Genomic DNA, 22,021 nt, shown 5'->3' with positions numbered 1-22,021 from the left:
AAGCTTAGTTCTGAGCACTTTTTAAAGGTGCCTTTGTATCTTATTATTATCTTATTAAGTGATTGGTATTTCTAACCAGGTGCAACAACATCTGCTATGAAGCTAAAAAATTTTCATGCTCCAGATGAGGGCATGCACAAAATATAGAATTCAGAACTTTTTCATTAGAAAAGATAACATTTCTCATTTACATTTGAACAGATTTGCCAACAAAGACAAATATGCTAAATCGAAACTGAACAGTCTCAAAGGGCACAGTCAAAACTACCACATTAGCTGAATGATTTCAGCAACTCTAAAAACAAAGACTCAGATCTCCTTTATGGCCTGCTGTTTCAGTTTGGAGTCTAAAAGACTATCTGTCTACTTTGTGTCTGACTTATTTTCCTGTCAGACAGGAACTGGAATTTGAACTTTGCTCTCCAAAAGCCAAAGGCCAACTAATTTAGAAGGAGACTCTCAAAATCAATGATGGTTTCTTCTAGTTTCATTAGTTCTGTCTAAGGTGATTAAAGGATTTGATTCTCAGATAACCATGATCCTTATTGCTATTTTTACAAATCACATTAATTTCTATACTTAGTTCTGATCACTTGTGGCATTCCTGGGGCAAGTCTGGATTCATGCAGCATTCCAGCCCTGGATGCCTTTTCAAGTTTCCAACGGAATACTGTGCTGGTGAGTGATGATACCTTTATTATAGTAGCCCCAAGGTGTGGAAGCTGTTTCCTGGAGTATAGACTCAGCCCGACCCTTCCACTTGTTGAAACATCTGCAAATACTTTTTTCATTTCAGAGGCATCTGACCACAGCTAGCCTCCCATCTGGATTGCTTCCTTTTTCCTGATTGCTCATGCAAAACATCAATAATCTAGGAAGGCATTTAGCAAGAGAGAAACTGGGAGGGCCCGTGGATTAGAGTGGAGCACCTGGAGGTTAGTTCTTATGGGTTTTCTCTCATACTCATTCATTAATTGATTCATTCAGCCATCATCATGGATTGGGTGGTACTAGCAATGCTAATAACAACAAGCAGCAGTTTCTGTCCTCCAACAGGAAACCATCTATTGTATGCTGCATTTATCGTCTTGAGGTAGGAAATTGTATTAATCAGTTTACAGTAATAAACTACATTTACCAAGTGTCTTCTATGTCTAAGGTTCCACAATTGCTTTAATTCTTATCTTTGGTAGGTATAGGGTTTATGGAATATTTTACTTAATCTCTTTGTTTCCCCACCTTGAATCTGCATAAAATTCAAAGCAATATTCTCTAAAGGCTTTTGTAAGTAATAATAAATAATTAAGAAATACTACAGGAATCTTTACTTGTTAAGTGAAAGGATCAGTTGTATAGTGCAAAGTACTCATATCCCTTCATTTGTTTCATTGCTTTAGACCTATATATTAAGCTACAAAACTAACTGCTTAACTATTGTTAGAAAGAAACTATATTTAAAAGGTGTTAATGCAGTTGGGTCATTTTTATGCTCTTATATGATATCAATTCCAAGTTTTAAAATATATTTATATTATGCACACATGGGCACATTTCAGTATTGCATTTAAACTCATTTTATTATAATCAAATCATACAAAGATCTAATTAACTCTGTCTTAGGAGTTGTTGAGCAATAATTATACCTTCAAAGCACCAAGAGTTTTAAGGTGTATATAGGGTGTGGATCATGCACCCAGGATTTCAAAACCACATGGTTGTTCAGGTCCTGTTGGGGCTCATCTATTTGCACATTTCCCCTGCAGGAGTTTGGACTAACCAGGTCACTACATCCTGACATTGCAGTCCCTACCACTCATTGTTTGTAACATGACATAATGTCAACAGACCATGGGGAAGTGAGCAACAGGAAAAGGAAAATGCTTTAATACCCAAGGCCATCCCCAGGATTCAGCAGGACATATATCCTATATCAAATCATCTGATACCAAATTCTACAAAGGAGCCCGGCCAAAGGGTTGAGTCATACTGTCTGACTTATCATGTTCTCTAGTTGCAATGCAATATGGAGGCAACCTGTTGTGAGTTGACAGTTCTTCCAAGTTTGCTAAAACTGAAAAGGCAAGTTGTTGCTCTATCAGTGCTGCCTTTTGCTGCAGAACATCTCACATGGCAACATGCATTGGCTAGTCTTCATTTATCTAGATATTCATTGGACATCTTGGAAGCTGATAGGGGTTGGTTCACTTATTCCCCATCCCCCAATGTTCCCTGTCTTACTACTCATAACACAGCAATGCTATTAAATACAACAGGAAAATACATCTCAAGGGGCAGTGGGAGCTAGTTGCCTGAGAACTTGGAAGAACAAAGAGAGCCACTGAAACCTTGTGGTATTTTGTTCAAATTAGAAAAAGACACCCCTTCCTCAGCCTTATGTAAAACACATGACTTAGCAGGTGAAGCTAGAGGCTAGAGTTCAATGCCTACCCAACTCCTCTGCCAGGTGCTATCATACATACAGTCAACAAACTGTGCAAGTGTATGGAACCCTGGTTAAAACAAACAAATGGGGGCTTTTATAACTTTAAAATGATTGCAGAGGGCATTAAGAAAGATGAGGGCAACTTTAATATGGAGAATGATGAAAACAGACAGTATTGCATGTTTTCTTATGATTTTTTAAATAGAAGAAGACTGATTAAGGATGGTAACTGCCTTTTGATTCAAGTTAATACCATGTATCGCTCTGTGGCGACTTTTTCTTTCCCTCTCAAGGGGTCTCTTGGAAAGACCAGGAACCAAAGATGTATGTAAGGTATTGCTATTCCTAAGATGATCTGTATTTAACTAGAGACCAAAAACAATGAAACATCAAGCCAGTTTTGTCTATTTACTGCTGTATCCCAAACACAGAACAATGCCTGACACACAGTAGGTCCCTTAAAATGTTGATTGAGTAAATCTCTAATCCTAGACTTTCAGTCATCGAGCAACAGGAGATTACAGCAAGAAGGTCTCTCACCACAAATCAAATTAGGAATCTATCATAAATTAGTTTTCTCTTTAGTACTTCATAGTCCAGAGGTTTCAATCCTCATAAAATACCATCACCACAAACACTACTCGAATAAGGATTATTTTTACAAACTTCCATTGCACATCATGAACTACTTGTCCAGCGACCATTGAAATGTCTATAAGCCAAATATTTTATGAAAGGATACAGCCTCCCACACTGTATTTCAGTACCTGATAGACTACACATGAAAAAATGTGGTGGCACAGTTGTATTTAAACATTATTTTACACTTTTGCTATTTTATATATGGTTGTCATAACAGTGATGTATTATTGATAGTGAATGAATAGATCATCTCCCTCCAAAGATCTCCAAGCACCTGGTGAGTAAGGATAGGTCCTCCCACCCCTCCGGTGAAGTAGGTATGCTGTCAGCATTATTCCCATTGCACTGGGTCACACATGAGTCAGTGGTAGGGCTGGCGTTACTCTTGCATGACACTTTCGTTCACGGCTCTAATCCATCAAAGAATAGTGGCTACACATTCATTCTTTCCCTCATTCCTCCTTTCATTCAACATTTGACATAGTTCGTTAGGCAGTTAAGCTCAGTCTCTAGTTCCTTACTGAACTCACATCATATAAACATTACAATCTGTAAAAAAAAAATTGATCATAACAATTATTTAAAATTTAGAGCAGAGGTTTTTCTGCACATAATGATTAATCCTAATTGTTTCATACTTTCATACCTACCAGTGAGTCACATGTATGCTAAGGAAATGACTGAAATGCAAAAAAATTTAAAGATATACTTCTCTCGCCCAACTGGCATGGCTCAGTGGTTGAGCATCGACCTATGAACCAGGAGGTCACCGTTCAATTCCCGGTCAGGGCACATACCCAGGTTGCAGGTTCAATCCCCAGAGGGGGGCATGCAGGGGGCAGCCGATCAATGATTCTTTATCATTGATGTTTCTATCTTTCTCTCCCCGTCCCTTCCTCTCTGAAATCAATAAAAATATATTTAAAAATAAAAAGAGAACTTAAAAAAAAGATATACTTCTCTCTTATGCTATGGATCTTAATCATGTGTCCATAAAGCTTATGTTTTCAATGCTTGCCTGGCACAGCTAAATACTTGTGCTTTCTGTGTCTAATTAGAGGTTTCCGCTGCGTATTATAGCTGAGTTCGTACAAGATGTTCAAGACCATGAAAAGATGAATGTAATGGCTTCCTCGTGTCATGGTCTGAATTTTTTTCAGTTCATTTGTCCTTTTCAGTAACCTTACTGTTTGTACTCTCCCTTACTGAATTCACAATTATCCCCCTCGCCAGACCCTGCCTCCAGACTTCACTGTATAAATTCAATTTCATGCACGTATATGCAAGCCGTGTGCAGCGCCTCTTACACGAGGTAATAGCAACAAGCTCAAGGCACATTCCAGGACCTCTGAGTTCCCTGTTGCAGTGCTTTTTAGACAGTTACCTACTCCTGGGCGCAGTGCAAGACACTGATTCACAAGGGGTCATTTTCCGTGTGCGCCTCGCAAACCGCAAACCGGTTTGCTCATAGCATCCACTCCCCTAACTGTGCAAGCCGAATTTTGTACCTATCTTCTCTGGCTCCCCAGCCCTCGGCCCCCCACCCCCCCACCAAAAACACCGCTCCCCTGCCCTCGCCGCCCCTGGAAGCGTTCAGACTGCTCCCCAAGGCCACTGCCTGGAAGGCTGGTGCGCCCGCTGCCGCCACCCGGGCAGAGCGGGCACCGCCCCAGGCGGCAGCTGCGTGACAGGCCGGCCCTTCCCGGCCCGACGCGGCGGTAACTCAGACTGATCTCATCGCCGGGCGTCACGACACGCGCTTCCTCTGCTGCACGCGGCGTAGCGTGAGAGGCGCCGGCCGCCCGGCCCACCCGGGAGCTGCGTGCAGCCCGCCCGCCCTCCGGCCCGCAGAGCAGAAGCCCGTTCCACCCCGGGCAGCGCCGGTTCCCAGCCGTCAGAGAGCTGGCCCCGGACGTCAAACACGAATCTCATCCCCCCGCCCCGCTGCAAGCGGCGGCCTTCGCACCCTTCAGCCCCCGCGGGCCCTGCCCCTCGCCGCCCCCGAGGCACAGCTGCCACCCCACCCCGAGGTCAGGAGAAGGCGCCCGGTCGCCGGGGTCAGTCGCCTGGCAACGCAGCTCGGCTGCTGCGCACCCGGTTCCCGGCAGCAGCCCCACCCCCACCCCGGGGGGCGCTGTGGGGGGTCTCTTCCCGGGTGTCCTACTGGGGGATGCGGACCGCCCGCGCCCCCTCCTGCGCAAAAGGGCGGGGCGCGAGGCTGCCACGCTACTGCGCCGGCCCGCCCCGGACCCCCGACGGAGCGATCGGGCACGGCGGGCGCAGAGCCGCCCACAGGGAGCTGAGTGGGGTCCCCGGGCGAGACCGATTCCTCTCCGCGTCTCCCCGCCCTCCCGGCCTCCCGCCCCCCTTCCCCGGAGGTGTCTCTTTGCAGCAGCGGAGGTGGAAACTTTCCGGCATTAAGTTGGGGGCATCGCCCGCTCGGGCTGCAGTTGGCTGGGGACGCGGCGCGCCGGGGGGCGGAGCGGAGTCTGGGATCCTGGCAGGACTAGGAGGCCGGGTCGGCACGCGAGGCGGTTCCGGCCCCCGGGGAGCCCGAGCGCGCACGGAAGCGGGGAGAGCAGGCGGCGGGGGCGGGGCCTCGGGGTTGCGTGACCTGCCTGCCTGGCGGCCGCACGCACTTCGTGCCCGGGGCGGCCCTGGCTGCCGCGGGGCGGGAGGTGCAGGTGCTGGAGGGCGGCGCCGGTTTCCACTCTTACCGGCCGGCGGGGCGGGGAGTCACGCTATATTTCTGGGACGGGGAGTGAGTTCCCGGGGAGGACACAGCGTCTCCTTGTTATCGGAGCGTGGGTAACACTCGGTCATAAAACCCGCTCAGGCAGGATGTGTGAAACGCTCGGGGAGCAGAGCTGCTCGGTCAGTGAGCAGCCAGGCCAGGGAGGCGCTCCAAGGCCAGCTTTACGCGTGCAGGGCGCGCAGGTGCGGCTGGCGTGGCAAGCTCGCACGGAAGGGAACCGGAGCGCAGGCTGCCGGCTTCGGGGCACGCAAGTTTTGTCTCCTCTGCACGAAGCTTATTAATAACAGGCATGGCTCCGTGCATGCTGTCATGCCTCCTGGAAGCGTACTTCCCAGTGTGTTTTGTTTTAAAATCAGAGGTGCCTCAGTTCTCTGGCACAGGAACTGGCGAGGACCTCCCTTAAACGGCGACTCCAGAGTCCCACGGGCATTTAAAAAAATGAAAGAAAAAGTTACAGATGTTATGTATAAAGTGTCAGAATCTAAGTTCCTTCACAAGATCCCATAAACAAAATGTGTACTTTGCTCAGACATATTATTTATATAATTCCAGTGTTTGGAGATTTGTTGATAAGTTTGGAGGTCAAGACAAAAATATGAACACCAAGACAGATTCATCGTACAAACCACTCCAGGCAATTGAAAGCTCGAAAAATTCCACATTAGCTTATTTTCTATTTAAAACTTTGATTTGGTGGATCTATGCTCTTATTTTCCCTATTATTACCCGTAAGCCTATAATGCCTAGCTACACACACACACACACACACACACACACACACACACAGGCACAATTTATTACACAAGTAACACAGCATTATTGAAGAGGGGGATTCTCTGGGGTTAGGATACCTAGTGTCCACTGTAAAATACACATGTTCGCCTCCCGGTTTGTGTGGAAAGAGAGAGCAAAACTCACTGTGTAATTGTAACATGTTTTCCCGGCTAACTCTGATGCTCACTTAAGTTTATGTAGGAATGTTTGTCGGTCTAGGACTCTTTCCTTCTGGAACAGAACTGTCCCTCTTCTTCAGACTCTGCCCCTATTTTTCTAGACATGTAATTAGGACGGGAGGCGTCGTCATGTGTGGCCTGGCCTCCCTGGTTCCCACAGTGGGTCAGGAGGCAGGTACCTGCCTCCTTCTGGCTTCGGGGATTTGGTCAAGGAGCTGATGTATTACCCAAGAGGTGCCAGCCATTTCCCGACATCCTTCTAACTGTAGGTTGGGAGTGAACAGAAGCCTCCTCTCTTTCTCTTGGTGGCAAAACTGGACTGTCGGCCACCACTGACCTGCCATGTGCAGAGACTGTAGAGGAGACCAACTTTCACAGAGCGACAGACTCAAAGGGCTGAGAGTCCCTGTGGCTTTTTAGAGTTCCAGAATTCTTATGTGACGTTCTCAAGGCAGTCCCGTTTCCTGCTTCCTGGAAGCTGGGTTATTCAGCATTTCTGTTGATTCTGTGAGGTACTCTGGTATCCTAATAAAATATACGTTGATAGAAATAATTAACAAAATGTATATTTATAACGCTATTTGGAATACACTTTACAATGATGTTATTTTTAACTTGCTTTTTTTCCACAGAAAAATCTACTTGGGACATTCATTATCATTTTTAATAGCTGCACGTCTTGTTGTTGGATAAACCAACTTGTTTTACATTTTGGTATTTCCAGTTTTTAAACATTATAAACAAGGCTGTGATGAACATTAAGAAGAAAGAACTTTTCCAGAGGCTTCCAGCAACCTTCTCTTGGAGCTGGTTTGGTCAGAATCGGGTCATAAGTCCATTCCATTTAAACCACCAGTAAAGGGCCAGGGCAGGGGGTTTGACTAATCTGAGTTCATTTCTGGAGTTGGGCTAATTTACATGTGCTTATAGGGTAGAGTGGGAATTTTGTTCAATCATCATATTCTTAGGGCCAAAAGTAATTCAGTACACAAGTCATTCCTGTACAGATGACAATACATATGAACTCTTAGAGAGAAATGCTATTTAAACATTTTGACCTTCATTTTAGTAGGTATTCAAGCTTACACTGCACACAGAATGGATTCAAGAATATAGCGTATAAACCAAAAAATAGTATTTTGTAGTCAGAGCCCATCCAGACCAGTTACTTGGATTTCAAAATACACAAAGTAGCTTTATACAGAGACCCAAAACTTTAAATGTCGATGAACAGTTACAAAAACACACCAGTACTAGGAAAGAAAACCCAATCTACATCTTGGTGGGAAACGTGTGTTGGGGTAAGTACAACAAAGCAAGTGGTTACTTGTAGTTGACCCTTTTTTTTGAAAACTGGAAGCTGTGTTTGAAAAGACACGAAGAAAGTAAGTCTAAGACAACATTAAGTTTCCAGAATTAAACACATTTTGGGTATTTACATATGTTACCAATCCACAGTAGGCTGATGCCCTGTGGGTACTGGCTGGCTGGCAGAGTCCACTAATACAAATACACGAGGCCCATGTGCTTCTGCTTACTCTCACATTCAGTCCAAGTCCACTTCAGTGCTCAGGGGTTGGGCCATGCATTTGGCCACTTCTGTCTTTGGGGCGAAAATAAGCAGTAAGTAGGATCTGACTGAGTTATGTTTGGGAGTATTCTCAATAAGTAAGACATGTATGAAGTACCTGGCAGATAGAATGAGCCCAATAAATGTTAGCTTTTTAAAAATTCTGTACTTGCATTGGATGGAACCCAGAAGTAGCAATGGAAGCTGTGTTTGCCACCCTGGAAGGCCTGCTTACAACCATTTTATTCAAACTTTTGAGGGGATAGCACTCTGTTCTGGCTCACGGGATGAAAATAAGGTGAGCTAACTGTAGTTTTGCTATGCTCCCTTTGTACAATTCTGGGCTCATTTTGAAATTAGCAATCTTGGGTAGATTTCCTAATATTTTTATCAGACTTGCAGATAAAGTACCTATTCTCTCACATGCTTTTCATCAGGGAAGGGGGAAAGGAGAGGAGGAAGTATACTATGAATTAAAATGAATGGGATGAATGACAATGCCCTGCGGGATAAATATCTTAGGTAAATGCATAACAGAAACAAAAGTACAGACACTATTAACATTTTAATATTAAAACACAAAGGTCTATAGACAACGTGGAAAGCCCTAGTTTAGTCATTTTATAGACTCTGTTCCCCAAACTAGGGGACATTTTTTTTCAGGGGTCATTGACCCACACAGGAAAATAATAAAGGGTCACAGAAGAGGTTAAATGTAACTTGGTTCTCAGTGGATTATTTTTAAAGATACGGTAAAAAGTGAAACTGCTGCCCTAACCGGTTTGGGTCAGTGGATAGAGCATCGGCCTGTGGACTGAAGGGTCCCGGGTTCGATTCTGGTCAAGGGCATGTACCTTGGTTGCGGGCCCATCCCCAGTTGGGGGTGTACAGGAGGCAGCTGATTGATGATTCTCTCTCATCGCTGTTTCTAACTCTCTATCCTTCTCCCTTCCTCTCTGTAAAAAAAATCAATAAAATATATATTTTTTTAAAAAGTGAAACTGCTGATTTAAAATTTAAGAACAGGATAATAAAAAAATTGAAGAATAGGATAAAACAAAACTTTATTCAATATATCCAATGATGGAAATATTTTAAACTCTACTTCAGTCAATATGGCCAATAATGTGGTGAGAGAAAGAAGTGGAAAGAGAAAAAGGATAGGGAAAGAAACCTTGACAGAGGGAGAAACGGACACCAACCGAGAGCCAAGAAAAACACACACCAACACTGGGGAGAAGCTTATTGGATTACTTTTTTAATAAGCCTATTTTGTAACACTCTGTCACACTCTTCATCGTGTTGTGATCTTTTAACTGCTATTCTTTAACAAAAGCTATTCACAATTTATCAACTTTATCCTTGAAATTCTTATAGTGCTTACCCAGTTCAACAGAACTTTCTTTGATGATGAAAAGTTCTAAATATATGTGCTCTTTCGCAGTAGCAACTTATAATTACTGAAGATTGAAATATGGCTACTGCAAAAAGGAATGTAAGTTTTTATTGTACTTCATTTAAATTAAATAATCACATGTGGCTATCTTATTGGACAGTGCCGGTCTAAGGGACATTTACAAGGGAAGGAAAATTGGTCTCAAGGCCAATAAGCAGGCTGTACTTGACCACTTCACTGGCTGTCCTCTGCCTTCCTAATTCTTTGTCCAGTCCTGTGCTTCTCTCCCCCAGATGAAGAAAGATGCTTTGAGTATAAAGATGTTCTCTTTCTGTATAAACAGAAAGTTGCTGGTAGGCATTGGGGCAAAAATAACAGGTTAAAGTGTACAGGGTACATACATCTATTTCCAAGAGTTTAATTTTTTTTTCCTTTTCATATCTTTATTGTTGATAGTATTACACGTTATTTCCAAGACTTTTAGTGCTTTGAGGAACAAGGCTTTTAGAAGTGTTCAGGACGTCATGCTGTCATTTTCATTAATAATAGCTATCAATCAGCAGTCTGACTCCTGTTCCAGCAATGTTCTGCAACATTTGATCATTTTTCTCAATCTACTTTCTAATGAATTTTCTTTGTATTCATTCAACCTTACTTCATTCAGTAGTGACAAGCCTCCCTCCCTTCGAGCAAGTAGTGGATATTTTGTTTCTTGCAAGAGATGCATTTTGGACCTCATATAATCTTCAAAACGGGAGAGATCTGGACATGAATGAGTCACCTGCAAATCATACCAATGTCTGCCCCTGTCTGAGTTAGTCAGTCCCCGAGCTTCACCCCATCCTGGTAGGTAGTGCTCGTCGCATAGTGGGCTGTCAACAAATACCTGCTTTATGAATGAAGGGAAGAAAGTCAGACACGTGTGTGGGTGGGCAGTCTTTTAAAAAGAAGTAAGTTGTGGACCAGGGGGTCTCAAGATACCTTTAAAAGAATGTCTTTATTGTTTAAAGTATTACAGATGTCCCTCCCTCTGTTTCCCCATCGACTCCCTCCATCCTGCCCCCACCCCCAAACCCCCAAACCCCCACCCCCGGGCCTTCACCAAATTGTCTGTGTCCATGGGCTTGCATATATGCCTATAAGTTCCCCCCAAAATAGCTTTAGAACGGACCTTTCATTTCCCACTACTCCTGGACTAGGACGAAAATGTTACCAACGTCTTCTCAATTAACTCGCCTCCGCTGCACTCAGAGACCAGCGAGTCCCCTGCACACCCCTTGACCTCTACAGGCATCGCTCCCCTTCCGCCCAAGAACAGGGACTGCTGCGTCCTCCACGCGGACCCAGGACCAAGGTGAGAGGTCGACTCACCGAGGCTCCCAACCCAGGAGGCAGGGCTGGGCCCGCTCCCCGCGTCCCCCGGTCGCCGCCTTGACCCCAGCCGCCGCTACCCCCCAGCCCTCCCCGCCGTCCGGCCTCTAGCGCAATCAGCGTCAGACGAGCCCTTCGCCCGGACCTCAACGCGAACATCCCGCTTCCGCCCCGAGCCCGGGGCCTCGCGTGGGCCGTGACGTCACCGCGCCCTGACGTCACGCCGACGTGCAGCGCGTCTCCCAGGAGACTGGGGAAGCCGTTTCGCACCCGGCGGCGTCCAGGTCTAGGTGAGAGACGGCGAATGGCTTCCTGAACCGCGGGGGGACCCGGTTCCCCGGGACGCAGTTCCGGCGCGGAGGCGTGCCGGCACCGGGAGAGGGCCGGAAAGCGGGGCGCGGCGCGGCGCCCCATCCTGTGCCCCTGGCTGGTCCCCGCGAGCCCGCCTGCCTGGCCCGGCATCCACTCCCCCCCGCAGTGCGTGGCGGCGGGGGCGGGTGGGGGCGGCCTCCGCGCCGCGCCCTCCGCCTCCTCTTCCTGCCGCGGCGGGTCCCGCGGGACGGGGTTAGACAGGGACACATTTCACAGGCCTTCCAGCAGTTTGGCTGGCCTCGCAGTTGGTCTTTGTTTGGAAAAGTCCGTCGCTCAAGAAAGTCTTAGGACAACTCCCGCTTCACCTGACCCTGGCCTGCTCCTTTTGGGTGACTCACGCCAGGGGGATAGTTCTGTACGAACCGGCCTGGAAACGGGACGGGGGCTAACGGCCCATCGTGACCCTGGCGTGGGGAAGGGAATCGGAAGTGAACAGTCAAGAACATTGCTGTGTTTTTGACATTTTCCTCGTGACCCTGTTAGAAGAGAGAGCAGGTTCAGAGACACCTTACATAGCTGCTGCCAGTCATCACCGCACCTCTTGCCAACGGGCAGCCGACACGAGTTTAAAGTGAAAGAATAAAAGGGGCTCATTTGATAAAACATGCAAAGTAATGTAAGGGAAAATTAAAATGAACAAATTTCCCTGCGGCCAAAAGGGAAAGAGACCTTTCCCCTCCCGATGTGGAGAAACTTCTTATTTGTGAATGCTCCCTCTCTTCCTTTAATATGCATGCAAAACTTTTAAAGACCCATCATGTTTTCCTTGAGGACCGGGGAGCCATTTCTTTAAAATGTAAATATCAAGGAAATTAACTCCCCTATTTCCATATCTCCTAGAGTTTTACTTTAGGTGCCGTCTAGCAACCACCTACTTTGTCATAGAGATTTGCATTCCTTAGAACAGATGCAATTAGCTAGAATAGATGGCTACTTGGGTTACCAGGTGATTTTAAATGAACTCTTAGAGAGTGTATAGCAAGCTGTATTGAGGACAAGTTACCATTTATCTTGAGAACAAGCGTGTAAGCAGTGGTTCTCAACCTTCTGGCCTTTTAAATACAGTTCCTCATGTTGTGACCCCCAACCATAAAATTATTTTCGTTGCTACTTCATAACTGTAATTTTGCTACTGTTATGAATCGTAATGTAAATATCTGATATGCAGGATGGTCTTAGGCGACCCCTGTGAAAGGGTCGTTTGACCCCCAAAGGGGTCGCAACCCACAGGTTGAGAACCGCTGGCACTGTAATGGATTGTATCTGCTTGGTTGTATAAAAAGTGGGATTTCTTTCTGTCTCTGTAATCTCGTTAGCAGATTGATTGTGATGTGCCTCACAGTCTGGTTAAATGCATATTCAATAATGAAATTGCTATCTGCTACAGAGAGATTTTCTGGGTTAGCAGAATATTTTATTTTTAATTTTCCCTCAATAATCAGAACCTGCCAATTCTTCTCCTTTGGTAGAATAAGACCACAAAGTTGGGATAGATTTACAAACAATCAAGGTTCTAAATCAAAACTGCCTTGTTTACACTGTCACTAGATCCATGCTCTCAAATAATTTTGTGGGTGGAATTTTGTGGGTGGTAATTTAGGAGAAATTCTCCCAATAGAGTTTAATTAAGCTGATGCCATCTTATTTTACTATTGGTGAGTCCATTGTAAAATGGCAGAAATGAGAATAATGAGCCTTTTACGGTGACAGTCTGTCTGCCAAACATCACATTATTATGTACTTGGTCATGTGGGCCAATGTTAACTATGTCAGTTAACTTTACCCCACAGCCAGCTGCAGTTAACTTTACCAAACACACACACACACACACACACACACAATATTTATATGGGAAGACAGATCATTAATTATTTGCTGTAAACAGCAGCTCATTAAAACAAGGGATTTTATGCTAATGGGATAGGGAGGGAATCCTATTTTCTACCAATAGTTGCATAATTAAAACAAAAAATACTGCTACTATAAAATTTTTTGTCACATACAATTTACCTGCTACCTTGGAAAGGCTGGAGTTGCTATCTCAGACTTCTTGGCCTCTCCTGTCAAAATCTTACCCTGATCAAAAGCAAACCACCTCAGGAGCCTTCACTAATACTCCTCTCCTAGATTGTTCTTTGTCTACAACTGTTGGCCCTTAGGCCTTGTTCCCTGCTGTGGAATTGGGCCTATATCATTTTACTCTGCTGCCCCCCCTCACTCCTTGGGTATATATAAACATCTCTCACTCATGAAATTGGACTGTCTATTCTTCCTCCATATTTGAGAAAGATTAAAAAAAACACACACAAAACCCAGATGCTCCCATTCTGTGTGGTTTTATGAATGTAGTGATAGAGTGTTATATAGAACCAGAGGCCCAGTGCACAAAATTCATGCACAGGTGGGGTCCCTAGGCCTGGCCGGCGATCAGGGCCTATCGGGACCATCTTGCCTAGTCCCAATCAGGGCCGGGCCAGGTGGGGCCTGCCAGCTGCCAGCCAGGGCCTGGGGGCCTACTGGCTGCCGGGTGGGGCCTGCTAGCTGCAGCCGGGGGACCACAGGAGGTTTGCTGGCTGGGGGGAGGGACCAGAGGAGGTTGACTGGCTGTGGGAGGTTGGCTGTGGGAGTGCACTGACCACCAGGGGGCAGCTCCTGCATTGAGCAGCTCCTCTGTTGTTCAGTCTTAATAGTCGCTTAGGCTTTTATATATATGGATTATTTTATTATAAAATGAAAATCTATTAAAAGTAAAATACCTACACAAAAATAATAAAAATGTTAATTTTTAGTTAAAATTGACACTTGGCTTCTCATACTTTGATGTTTCTTCTGTTCAGGGCCTGCATATCATATTTAAGCTGATCATATATTTTTTTAAACTACATTCATGTCACAGTTGCTTTTCTTGTCTGCCAAACTAAAATACCATATTTACACATTTTTCTAGTAGCTTTTCAGAAAAAAAAACTTAAAAATATTCTTGAAATAAATGATTCCATTTAAAATTTTATGATCCTTATTTTGTATTTGCAAAGCAAATAATTAGTATTAAACCACCACAGAAATTACAATTGAACTATTAATTTCTTTTTTTTTGTTAAGTGTGTATACATTTAAAAATTTTTTAAATTCTTTATTGTGGAAAGTATTGCATATGTCTCTAAAGAAAGAAAATATTTGCAGCTAGTATCAGCAGTCTCTGTAGGTCTTTTCTGTTCTATTGGCCTAATAACTAACTGAGAAGACCCCACTTGTACTGTTTAACACTGATGAAATAAACATCTGTTTAAAGAGTTATCACCATTCTTCTTCCAATACTACCAAGAATTTATATCTCTTAATTTGAATTTTTTTACATTATTCAATTCTGACTATTGCCATCAATATTTTTAGATTATTTTACTTCAGAGCTCCTTCAGTGTATTTTGGGAAATTATGGATCGTCACGTTCCCATGCATGCATTACCTGAAGAAATCCAAAAGGTATGATATTATATTGTGTTATTACAAAATAACATTGGAAACATGTGAGCAGGTAGATAATTCTAAATTTGGGGAAGTGAATTCAGAGGTTCTGTATTTATTTTGGTCAGGGCATCTGTAATGAATTGATGGAGTGGGGAAGGGAATAATCCTAATGGTCAGAATTGTGGAATTCAATTCAGTGCAGAGTATTTGACCTGTGAACAAAGGCAGATATACAGTTTCAGCACAGTATTTGACCAGGTGTTTGTGGAGCCTGATAGTAATATTTAGGTATTTTCTAGCAGCTTTGCAGAAAGAAGTTGTTTTTTTTTAAAAAAACAAAAAAACAAAACCCAAACTGAAATCAATGAGTCTGTTTAAAATTTTAAATGATCATTAGTCTGTATTTGCAAAACAAATAATTAGTAGTAAACCACCACAGAAATTATAGTTAGCTTTGTAGTTTTTTATGATGCTAAGTTTTGAAGTCTCTCTATATTAGTGTCTATTTCAATTTCACCTTAATTCTTGCACGAGGTACTGTTTTAAGCCTTTTCATATATATATCAGTTCATTTAATCTAGTTAACAATTCAGATTTTCTTGTTCTTCTCCCTGTTAGTTCATATCTGTCCTCAGGCAAACTCATTACTCCTATATTTAGTTTGGCATTGCATATATTATTAACAGTATAATTTTAAAAATATCTTTTTGAAACTGATCGACAAATTGTGAATTAAATCTCAGACCTTAGCTATCATTAATCATTCAGGTTTTTCAGTAAATCTACAGTCAACTCTTAACAGTCTGTTATTTTTTAATTGAAAGATTGCAGTCAGCTCTCAGATATGCTTTTATTCTTTGTTCATGTTGCTTTGGGCTTCCTGTTACCATTGATTTAACTTGATGCTTACTGTTACTGTAGGTTCTTCAGATTTATATAAACTGCAGCCTTGCAGGAACTGGAAGGGAAGTCCAATTACCAGAAAAGACCTTTTCAACCTCTGCATTTAATTTGCTTTACCTTTCAAGTTAGATGTAAGAGATAGAAAGCACAAAGAGAGCTCAGCTATGCTATGCTTACCTGAGAAATGCTGCTTTTATGTGTTTGTAGACATGGAATGTCCCTCCTCTCTCCCTCAACTGAATTCCTTCCATATACTACCCTGTGTGGTAGAGATGAAAAGAAAACAAAGCCATCTGCAAGAAACAATTCCCATACTTCAGATTCCAGTCATCTGTCAGGAAGAGGATCTATAATGAGATGAAAAAAAACAACTCTAAAAGACAGTGTATAATTTAAATGTCATATAAGATAGTAGCTTATAAGAAAGGAGGAGGTAGGGACAGGAATCCCCAAGTATTGGGATAGTCAAGGGAGGAGCTTTATGCAGGAAGTAGAACTGGGATTGGTCCTTGAAGGCAGAGTATTGCTATAGACAGATAGGCAATAGAGCATGCTAGGCTAAGGGAACAGCTTACTGGTGAGAAAAAGCTGGCCAAGTTAGAGAATGTTTAACAATGTAAATATTTTGAATATATGAGAAAGTATGTATTTATTTTGGCAAGGTTTTTATGAGAGTTGTAGAATGTTTTTTTCCATGTTTAAGGTACTTTATAAGTAAATTGTTTAAAGATGCTGAAACCAAGCATTTCATAAATCTGCAGTTATATTCTCAAAGCAGGAATGGCAAGCAGCTCTCCATGCAGTGCAGAGAAGAGTGAGTCTAGAAGCGCAGCTGCCTAAGGCCCTGGACAAGTGTTCTCATGGTACCTTTGTCCTGCTGAATGTTTAGAATATAAAGTGCAGCTTTGCACTTTTTCAAATCTAAGTTAGATACAGTTCTACAACAAATATTCACCCAGTGCCTATATGTGCCAGGCATTGTTCTGGGTACTTGATTATGAAGCAACCAAAATGTGTACATGCAGCCCACAGCCCCTTAAAGCACCGTCTAAGAATAAGTCAGTTATTTGTTTTCCAAAACTTCTTAACTGTGTTTGATTTATCTAGATTGCCCATAATGTACTTGTTAAATTGTCTAGTGATCAGGCAGTATGTAGTCAGCTTGCATACTTCATTCTAAACAGAATCATGTTAAATAGATACAGGGTGGAGCAAAAGTAGGTTTACAGTTGTTCATATGGAAAATAATACAATAATCTATACTAATAAAAGGGTAACATCTTCCAGACATCCGACTTCCTTCTGGACATTTAGGGGTGACCAGGCTGGCAGGGGGGCAGTTAGGAGGCGACCTGGCCGGCAGGGGGGCAGATAGGGGGTGAATAGGCTGGCAAGCAGAGGCTGTTAGGGGTGATCAGGCAGGCAGGTAGTGTGGTTAGGGATGATCAGGCAGGCACATAGAGTGGTTAGGGGCAATCAGGCAGGCAGGCAGGCAAGCGGTTAGGAGCCAGCGGTCCCGGATTGCGAGATGGGTGTCTGACTGCCGGTTTAGGTTCCATCCCTGCGGCAGTTGGACTTCGCCCAAGGGGTCCTGGATTGGAGAGGGTGTAGGCTGGGCTGAGGGACGCCCCCGCCTCCTGTGCACGAATTTCGTGCACCTGGCCTCTAGTTAATAAATAATACAAGAATGAACTCTGTTTTGTGTACTAACAGCTATAAACTTACTTTTGCCCCCTTGCATATAGCGTATAGTGGTAATGAGAATACTTTGGATTAGAATTATTTACTAACTAGAGGCCCGGAGCATGAAATTCGTGCATGGGGGGGGATCCCTCAGCCCACCTGCACCCTCTTGCAATCCGGGACCGCTGGCTCCTAACTGCTCACCTGCCTGCCTGCCTGATTGCCCCTAACCGCTCTCCCCTGCCAGCCTGATCACCCCTAACCACTCTCCCCTGTTGGCCTGATCGCCCCTAACTGCCTCTGCCTTGGCTCCCACCACCGTGGCTTTGTCCAGAAGGACGTCCACAAGGACGTCTGGAAGACATCCGGACTATCTGGTCTAATTAGCATATTACCCTTTTATTAGTATAGATACTTCATTATTAAAATGAAGAAAACAATTTTTTTTTCATTGTGGCTTGGAAATTGTGCTCCATTTCTTTACTGGGTAAAAAAAGAATATGAGGTGGGTGGATCAGTGCCCCTACCTTGTTCTTCTGTTAACTTTTTTGGTGTTAGTTTTTATGCTGGTTCTTCTTTCTAGAGAAACCCTTGCTGTGTGTTTCCTTTTTTTCTTCTTTTCTTTCTCTGTGCATGCAAGGAAGGTTAATGTAGAAATCAGGGAAGAGAAGGTGAGGGGAGCCCTTCCTCTTTATTTCTTTCTATACTTTTGCTATGTGATATGGAAATAGGGTGATTGATAACTTACATGAAAGGTACTTAATAAAGAACATGAAAATGACTGCACTACACTGTGCTATTACTAGTAAAATTGGTAGTAGTAGAAAAGTTGCAAGAAAAATTAGAGGTAGTGGAGCAGATGGCCACCGAAGGGGAAGTATAGAGAAGAATGCTGCTGCTGATGATAAGCTATAATTAGAGAAGTCATTACCCGACTAGAAGACTAAAATTGTTAAAATCAGCTACCTCTTGATCTCATCTTTTTAGGGAATCATAGGGAAGCAAGAATAAGGTAATCTTTTGACTTTCATTCCTAGGTCTTTTTGCTTTTTATCACAATTTCTGACTGAGCATAAAATACATCTCAGACTTCTATCTCCCCAGGTGGCACAAAATGTAAAACAGGCCCAAGGGCTGGATAGCAAGACCACATTCATCCCCTTTGCTGCCAGACTCTACAGTTTCCTTCTGTATGTACTTAGATCAGATCTTTAAATCTGTTCTCCCTCTAGATTGAGCTGACTCTTAACCTGTCTCTGACCTCTGGAAGCTAGCAGCTTTGCTAGAATGTTCATCCAGCTTTCTGAGAGCAGAATGCACTTGTACTGAGAGTACAGTTCTATGTTTAGGATTTTATTGCCACAATTAAAACACAGATCAGCAAAGTAATAATTCTATATTCCTTCTTCTCTTGAATGTCTACCTATTTTAGAGACATAGGGGACTCCCTTTTTTTAGAAAAAAAAGCAGTGAACAACTTTCCTTTTGTCGTTTTTGCCTGGGGACATACACAGAAATCAAAACAACTGCAACAAATGAGTGGAAAAATCAGTTATTTTGCAAAGTAAAGCTGATCTCTCTCTCTCTCTCTCTCTCTCTCTCTCTCTCTCTCTCTCTCTCTCTCTTTCTCTCTCTCTCTCTCTGGTGAGAAAATGAACATTTGTAATGGGAATTTAGCTTCAGGGAAGATATTTATTACCGGAGGACACAAAGTAAAATAAAGAGACCAGAGTTGTTTATTTTATAAAACAGAAGTGGTTGGAGAGCACACTGCTCTTTCTGGGATAACAGTCCGTTTCTCTAGCAGCAACAGCTCATTTTGTCCTGTTTCGGTATAGTAATTTTAGTACTTTGAAACTTTGAAATTTATTCAGAATAACAGTTTTATATTTCCAAGCACAGATTGTCATTGCCAGGAAAAATAAACTTAATTTTCCAGGTCATTTTGGGCCACTGTGGCTAGAGCCAGATTTTGTATTGAGTTAAAATAGAGGGGGAAAAAATGAGAAAATGGTCATAGAATTGTCAACATTATTGTTCTGGAAAAGTAATGATATGTGTATATGTGTGTGGAGGTATGTATGCTGTGTTTTTAAGCAACTGCGGTTTTAAAACCTAACGAGAGAAGAAGTAGGAAGCTGTGTAATTCTTGGAGAGACTATTCACTTGGATATTGTTATCCAAGATAGGTTATTAGGAAAAACGGTTTTTAAAAAAATGTTACTATGACTCTTGAAACAAATTTGCATTTGTGAACTTATAGTCCAAAATACTTTTGTTGGCTAGCTATGGAAGGTCACAGAGTTTACTAAGGTGGGGTTTCCCAGTGGAAAAGTAGGTATTGGAGGAAATATACTTTGGAAGTATATGTAGATAAACACAGGTGTGTTTATGTATGAAGCCAACATTTCTTGAAATTGCTCAATAAAATTTGTTTATGGAATAATCTTTGGTATTTTAGTCCCAGATTGATTTTTAAAACTTGGCTTATTTTTTTAAATTAAACTTCTTATTTTGAGATCATTGTAGATTCACATGCATTTGTAAGAAATGATACCAAGAGATCCCATGTACTCTTCCCCCAACTTCCCCCAATGGTAAGTAACATTTGGCAAACAATACTACAGTATCACAACCAGGCTATCAACATTGATACAATTAAGATATAAAACAGTTCTGTACAACAAGGATTCCTCCTGTTGACCTTCTGTAGCCACATTCACCTCAACCTCCCCCTTCATACACCTACACCACTCTATCCCCCAGGCCTAATCCATGACCCCTGGCAACCATTGATTTGATCTCTAATAATTTTGTCATTTCAGGAATGTTACATAAATGGAATCATGCAAGATGTAACCTTGTGGGATTAGTTTTTTCACTCTGTAATTCTCTGGAGCTTTATTCAGGTTATTGCATGTATCAATAGTTTATTTCTTTTTATTGCTGAGTAGTATTACATGGTATGAATGTACTACAGTTTATTTAACCTGTTCAACATCTGGGTTTTGTCCAGTTTTTGGCAATTACTTGTAAAGCTGCTATAAATGTTTGCGTATAGGTTTTTATGAGAACATATGTTTTCATTTTCCTGGGATAAATGCCCAAGAGTGCAATTGCTAGCTTGTACAGTAGTTGCATGTTTAGTTTTTTAAAATACTGCCAAACTTTTCCAGAAGCTGTACCATTTCACATTCTCACCCGCAATGTATGAATGATCCAGTTTCTCTGCACTTTACCAGCATTTGGCATTGTCATTAGTTTCTGTTTTAGCTTTTCTGATAGTTGTGTAGTGATACCTCACTGTGGTTTTAATTTGCGTTTTTCTAATGATTAATGATGTTGACTATCTTTCCATGTGCTCATTTGGCATCTGTATAGTCTTTTAGGTGAAATATTTCTTCATGTCTTTTGACAATTTTAAATTTGATTTTTTTTTTACTGTTGAGTTTTATGAGTTCTTTATATAATCTAGATAGTAGTCCTTTGTCAGATATGTGATTTGCAAATATTTCCCCCCAGTTGTGGCTTATCCTTTTATTTTCTTCACAGGGTTTTTGTAGAGAAAAAGTTTTAAATTTTGACGAAATTTAGGTTATCAGTTTTTCCATCTATGGATTATGCTTTTGGTATCTATACTAATAACAGGGTAATATGCAAATTGGTCAGGATGCCCTTACAGTAACAACTGAACAGCAGGCTGCATGGGGCGACCAGGCCAGCAGGGGCGTTAGTGAGGGATGACCAAACGACTGAACAACAGGCTGTGTGGGGCGACAAGGACGGCAGGGGGGTTAGTGAGGGACAACAAAGGCCTGCAGGTTGGGGGGGCAGTTGGGGGAACCAGGCCGGCGGGCGGGGGGGGCAATTAGGGGCAACCAGGCCAGCAGGCAGGTGAGCAGTTAGGAGCCAGTGGTCCTGGATTGTGAGAGGGATGTCCAACTGCTGGTTTAGGCCTGATACCTGGGATCGGGCCTAAACCGGCAGTCAGACATCCCCCGAGGGGTCCCGGATTGGAAAGGGTGCAGGCTGGGCCGAGGGGATCGCCTGCGCCCCCCCCCCCCCGCATGAATTTCATGCACCGGGCCTCTAGTCAAGTATAAGAACTCTGCTTCATATGGATCCTGAAGATTTTACCCTAGATTTTTTTTTTCTAAAGTCATGTTTTTATGTTTTACACTTAAGTCCATGATTCATTTTGAGTTAATTTTTGTATAGGGTGTAAGGTTTAGGTTGAGGTTCTTTTCTTTAAACTTATGGGTATCCAATTATTCCAGCACTGTTTGTTGAAAGGCTATCTTTTCTTTATTAAATTGCTTTTTCACCTTTTCCAAAAAAGTCAATTTAGTATACTTATATAGATTTATTTATGGGTTCTCTAGTCTATTCCATTGATCTTTTTGTCTATCCTTCTGCCAATACCACACAATATTTATTACTGTAGCATTATATGTCTTGAAATCAG

At 42.8% G+C, this 22,021-nt stretch overlaps 1 protein-coding gene across 5 annotated transcripts in view; it reads left to right on the top strand.

Annotated features, from left to right (window-relative positions):
* Window positions 1–4,770: 4,770 nt before the first annotated feature.
* LEKR1 (leucine, glutamate and lysine rich 1) overlaps window positions 4,771–22,021 on the top strand; it is a 123,281-nt gene continuing 106,030 nt past the window's right edge. For 2 of the 5 annotated variants that reach the window (XM_023755156.1, XM_023755155.1), the window contains exons 1-2: window positions 11,264–11,420; window positions 14,896–14,985. In XM_023755156.1, coding sequence (XP_023610924.1) covers window positions 14,960–14,985 — 26 coding nt within the window. In that variant the 5' untranslated portion in view covers window positions 11,264–11,420; window positions 14,896–14,959. Of the gene's footprint in view, window positions 5,143–7,425; window positions 8,662–9,740; window positions 9,859–10,423; window positions 10,606–10,958; window positions 11,114–11,263; window positions 11,421–14,895; window positions 14,986–22,021 lie in introns of those variants that run through there. The other 3 variants (XM_023755158.1, XM_006090340.3, XM_023755157.1) reach the window with 3 other exon arrangements.

Source organism: Myotis lucifugus, unplaced genomic scaffold (genome assembly GCF_000147115.1).
Source record: "Myotis lucifugus unplaced genomic scaffold, Myoluc2.0 scaffold_70, whole genome shotgun sequence".
In the NCBI taxonomy this organism is placed as follows: domain Eukaryota; kingdom Metazoa; phylum Chordata; class Mammalia; order Chiroptera; family Vespertilionidae; genus Myotis; species Myotis lucifugus.
The sequence above is the reverse complement of the archived record's forward strand: the minus strand, read 5'-3'. Positions and strand labels throughout refer to the sequence as shown.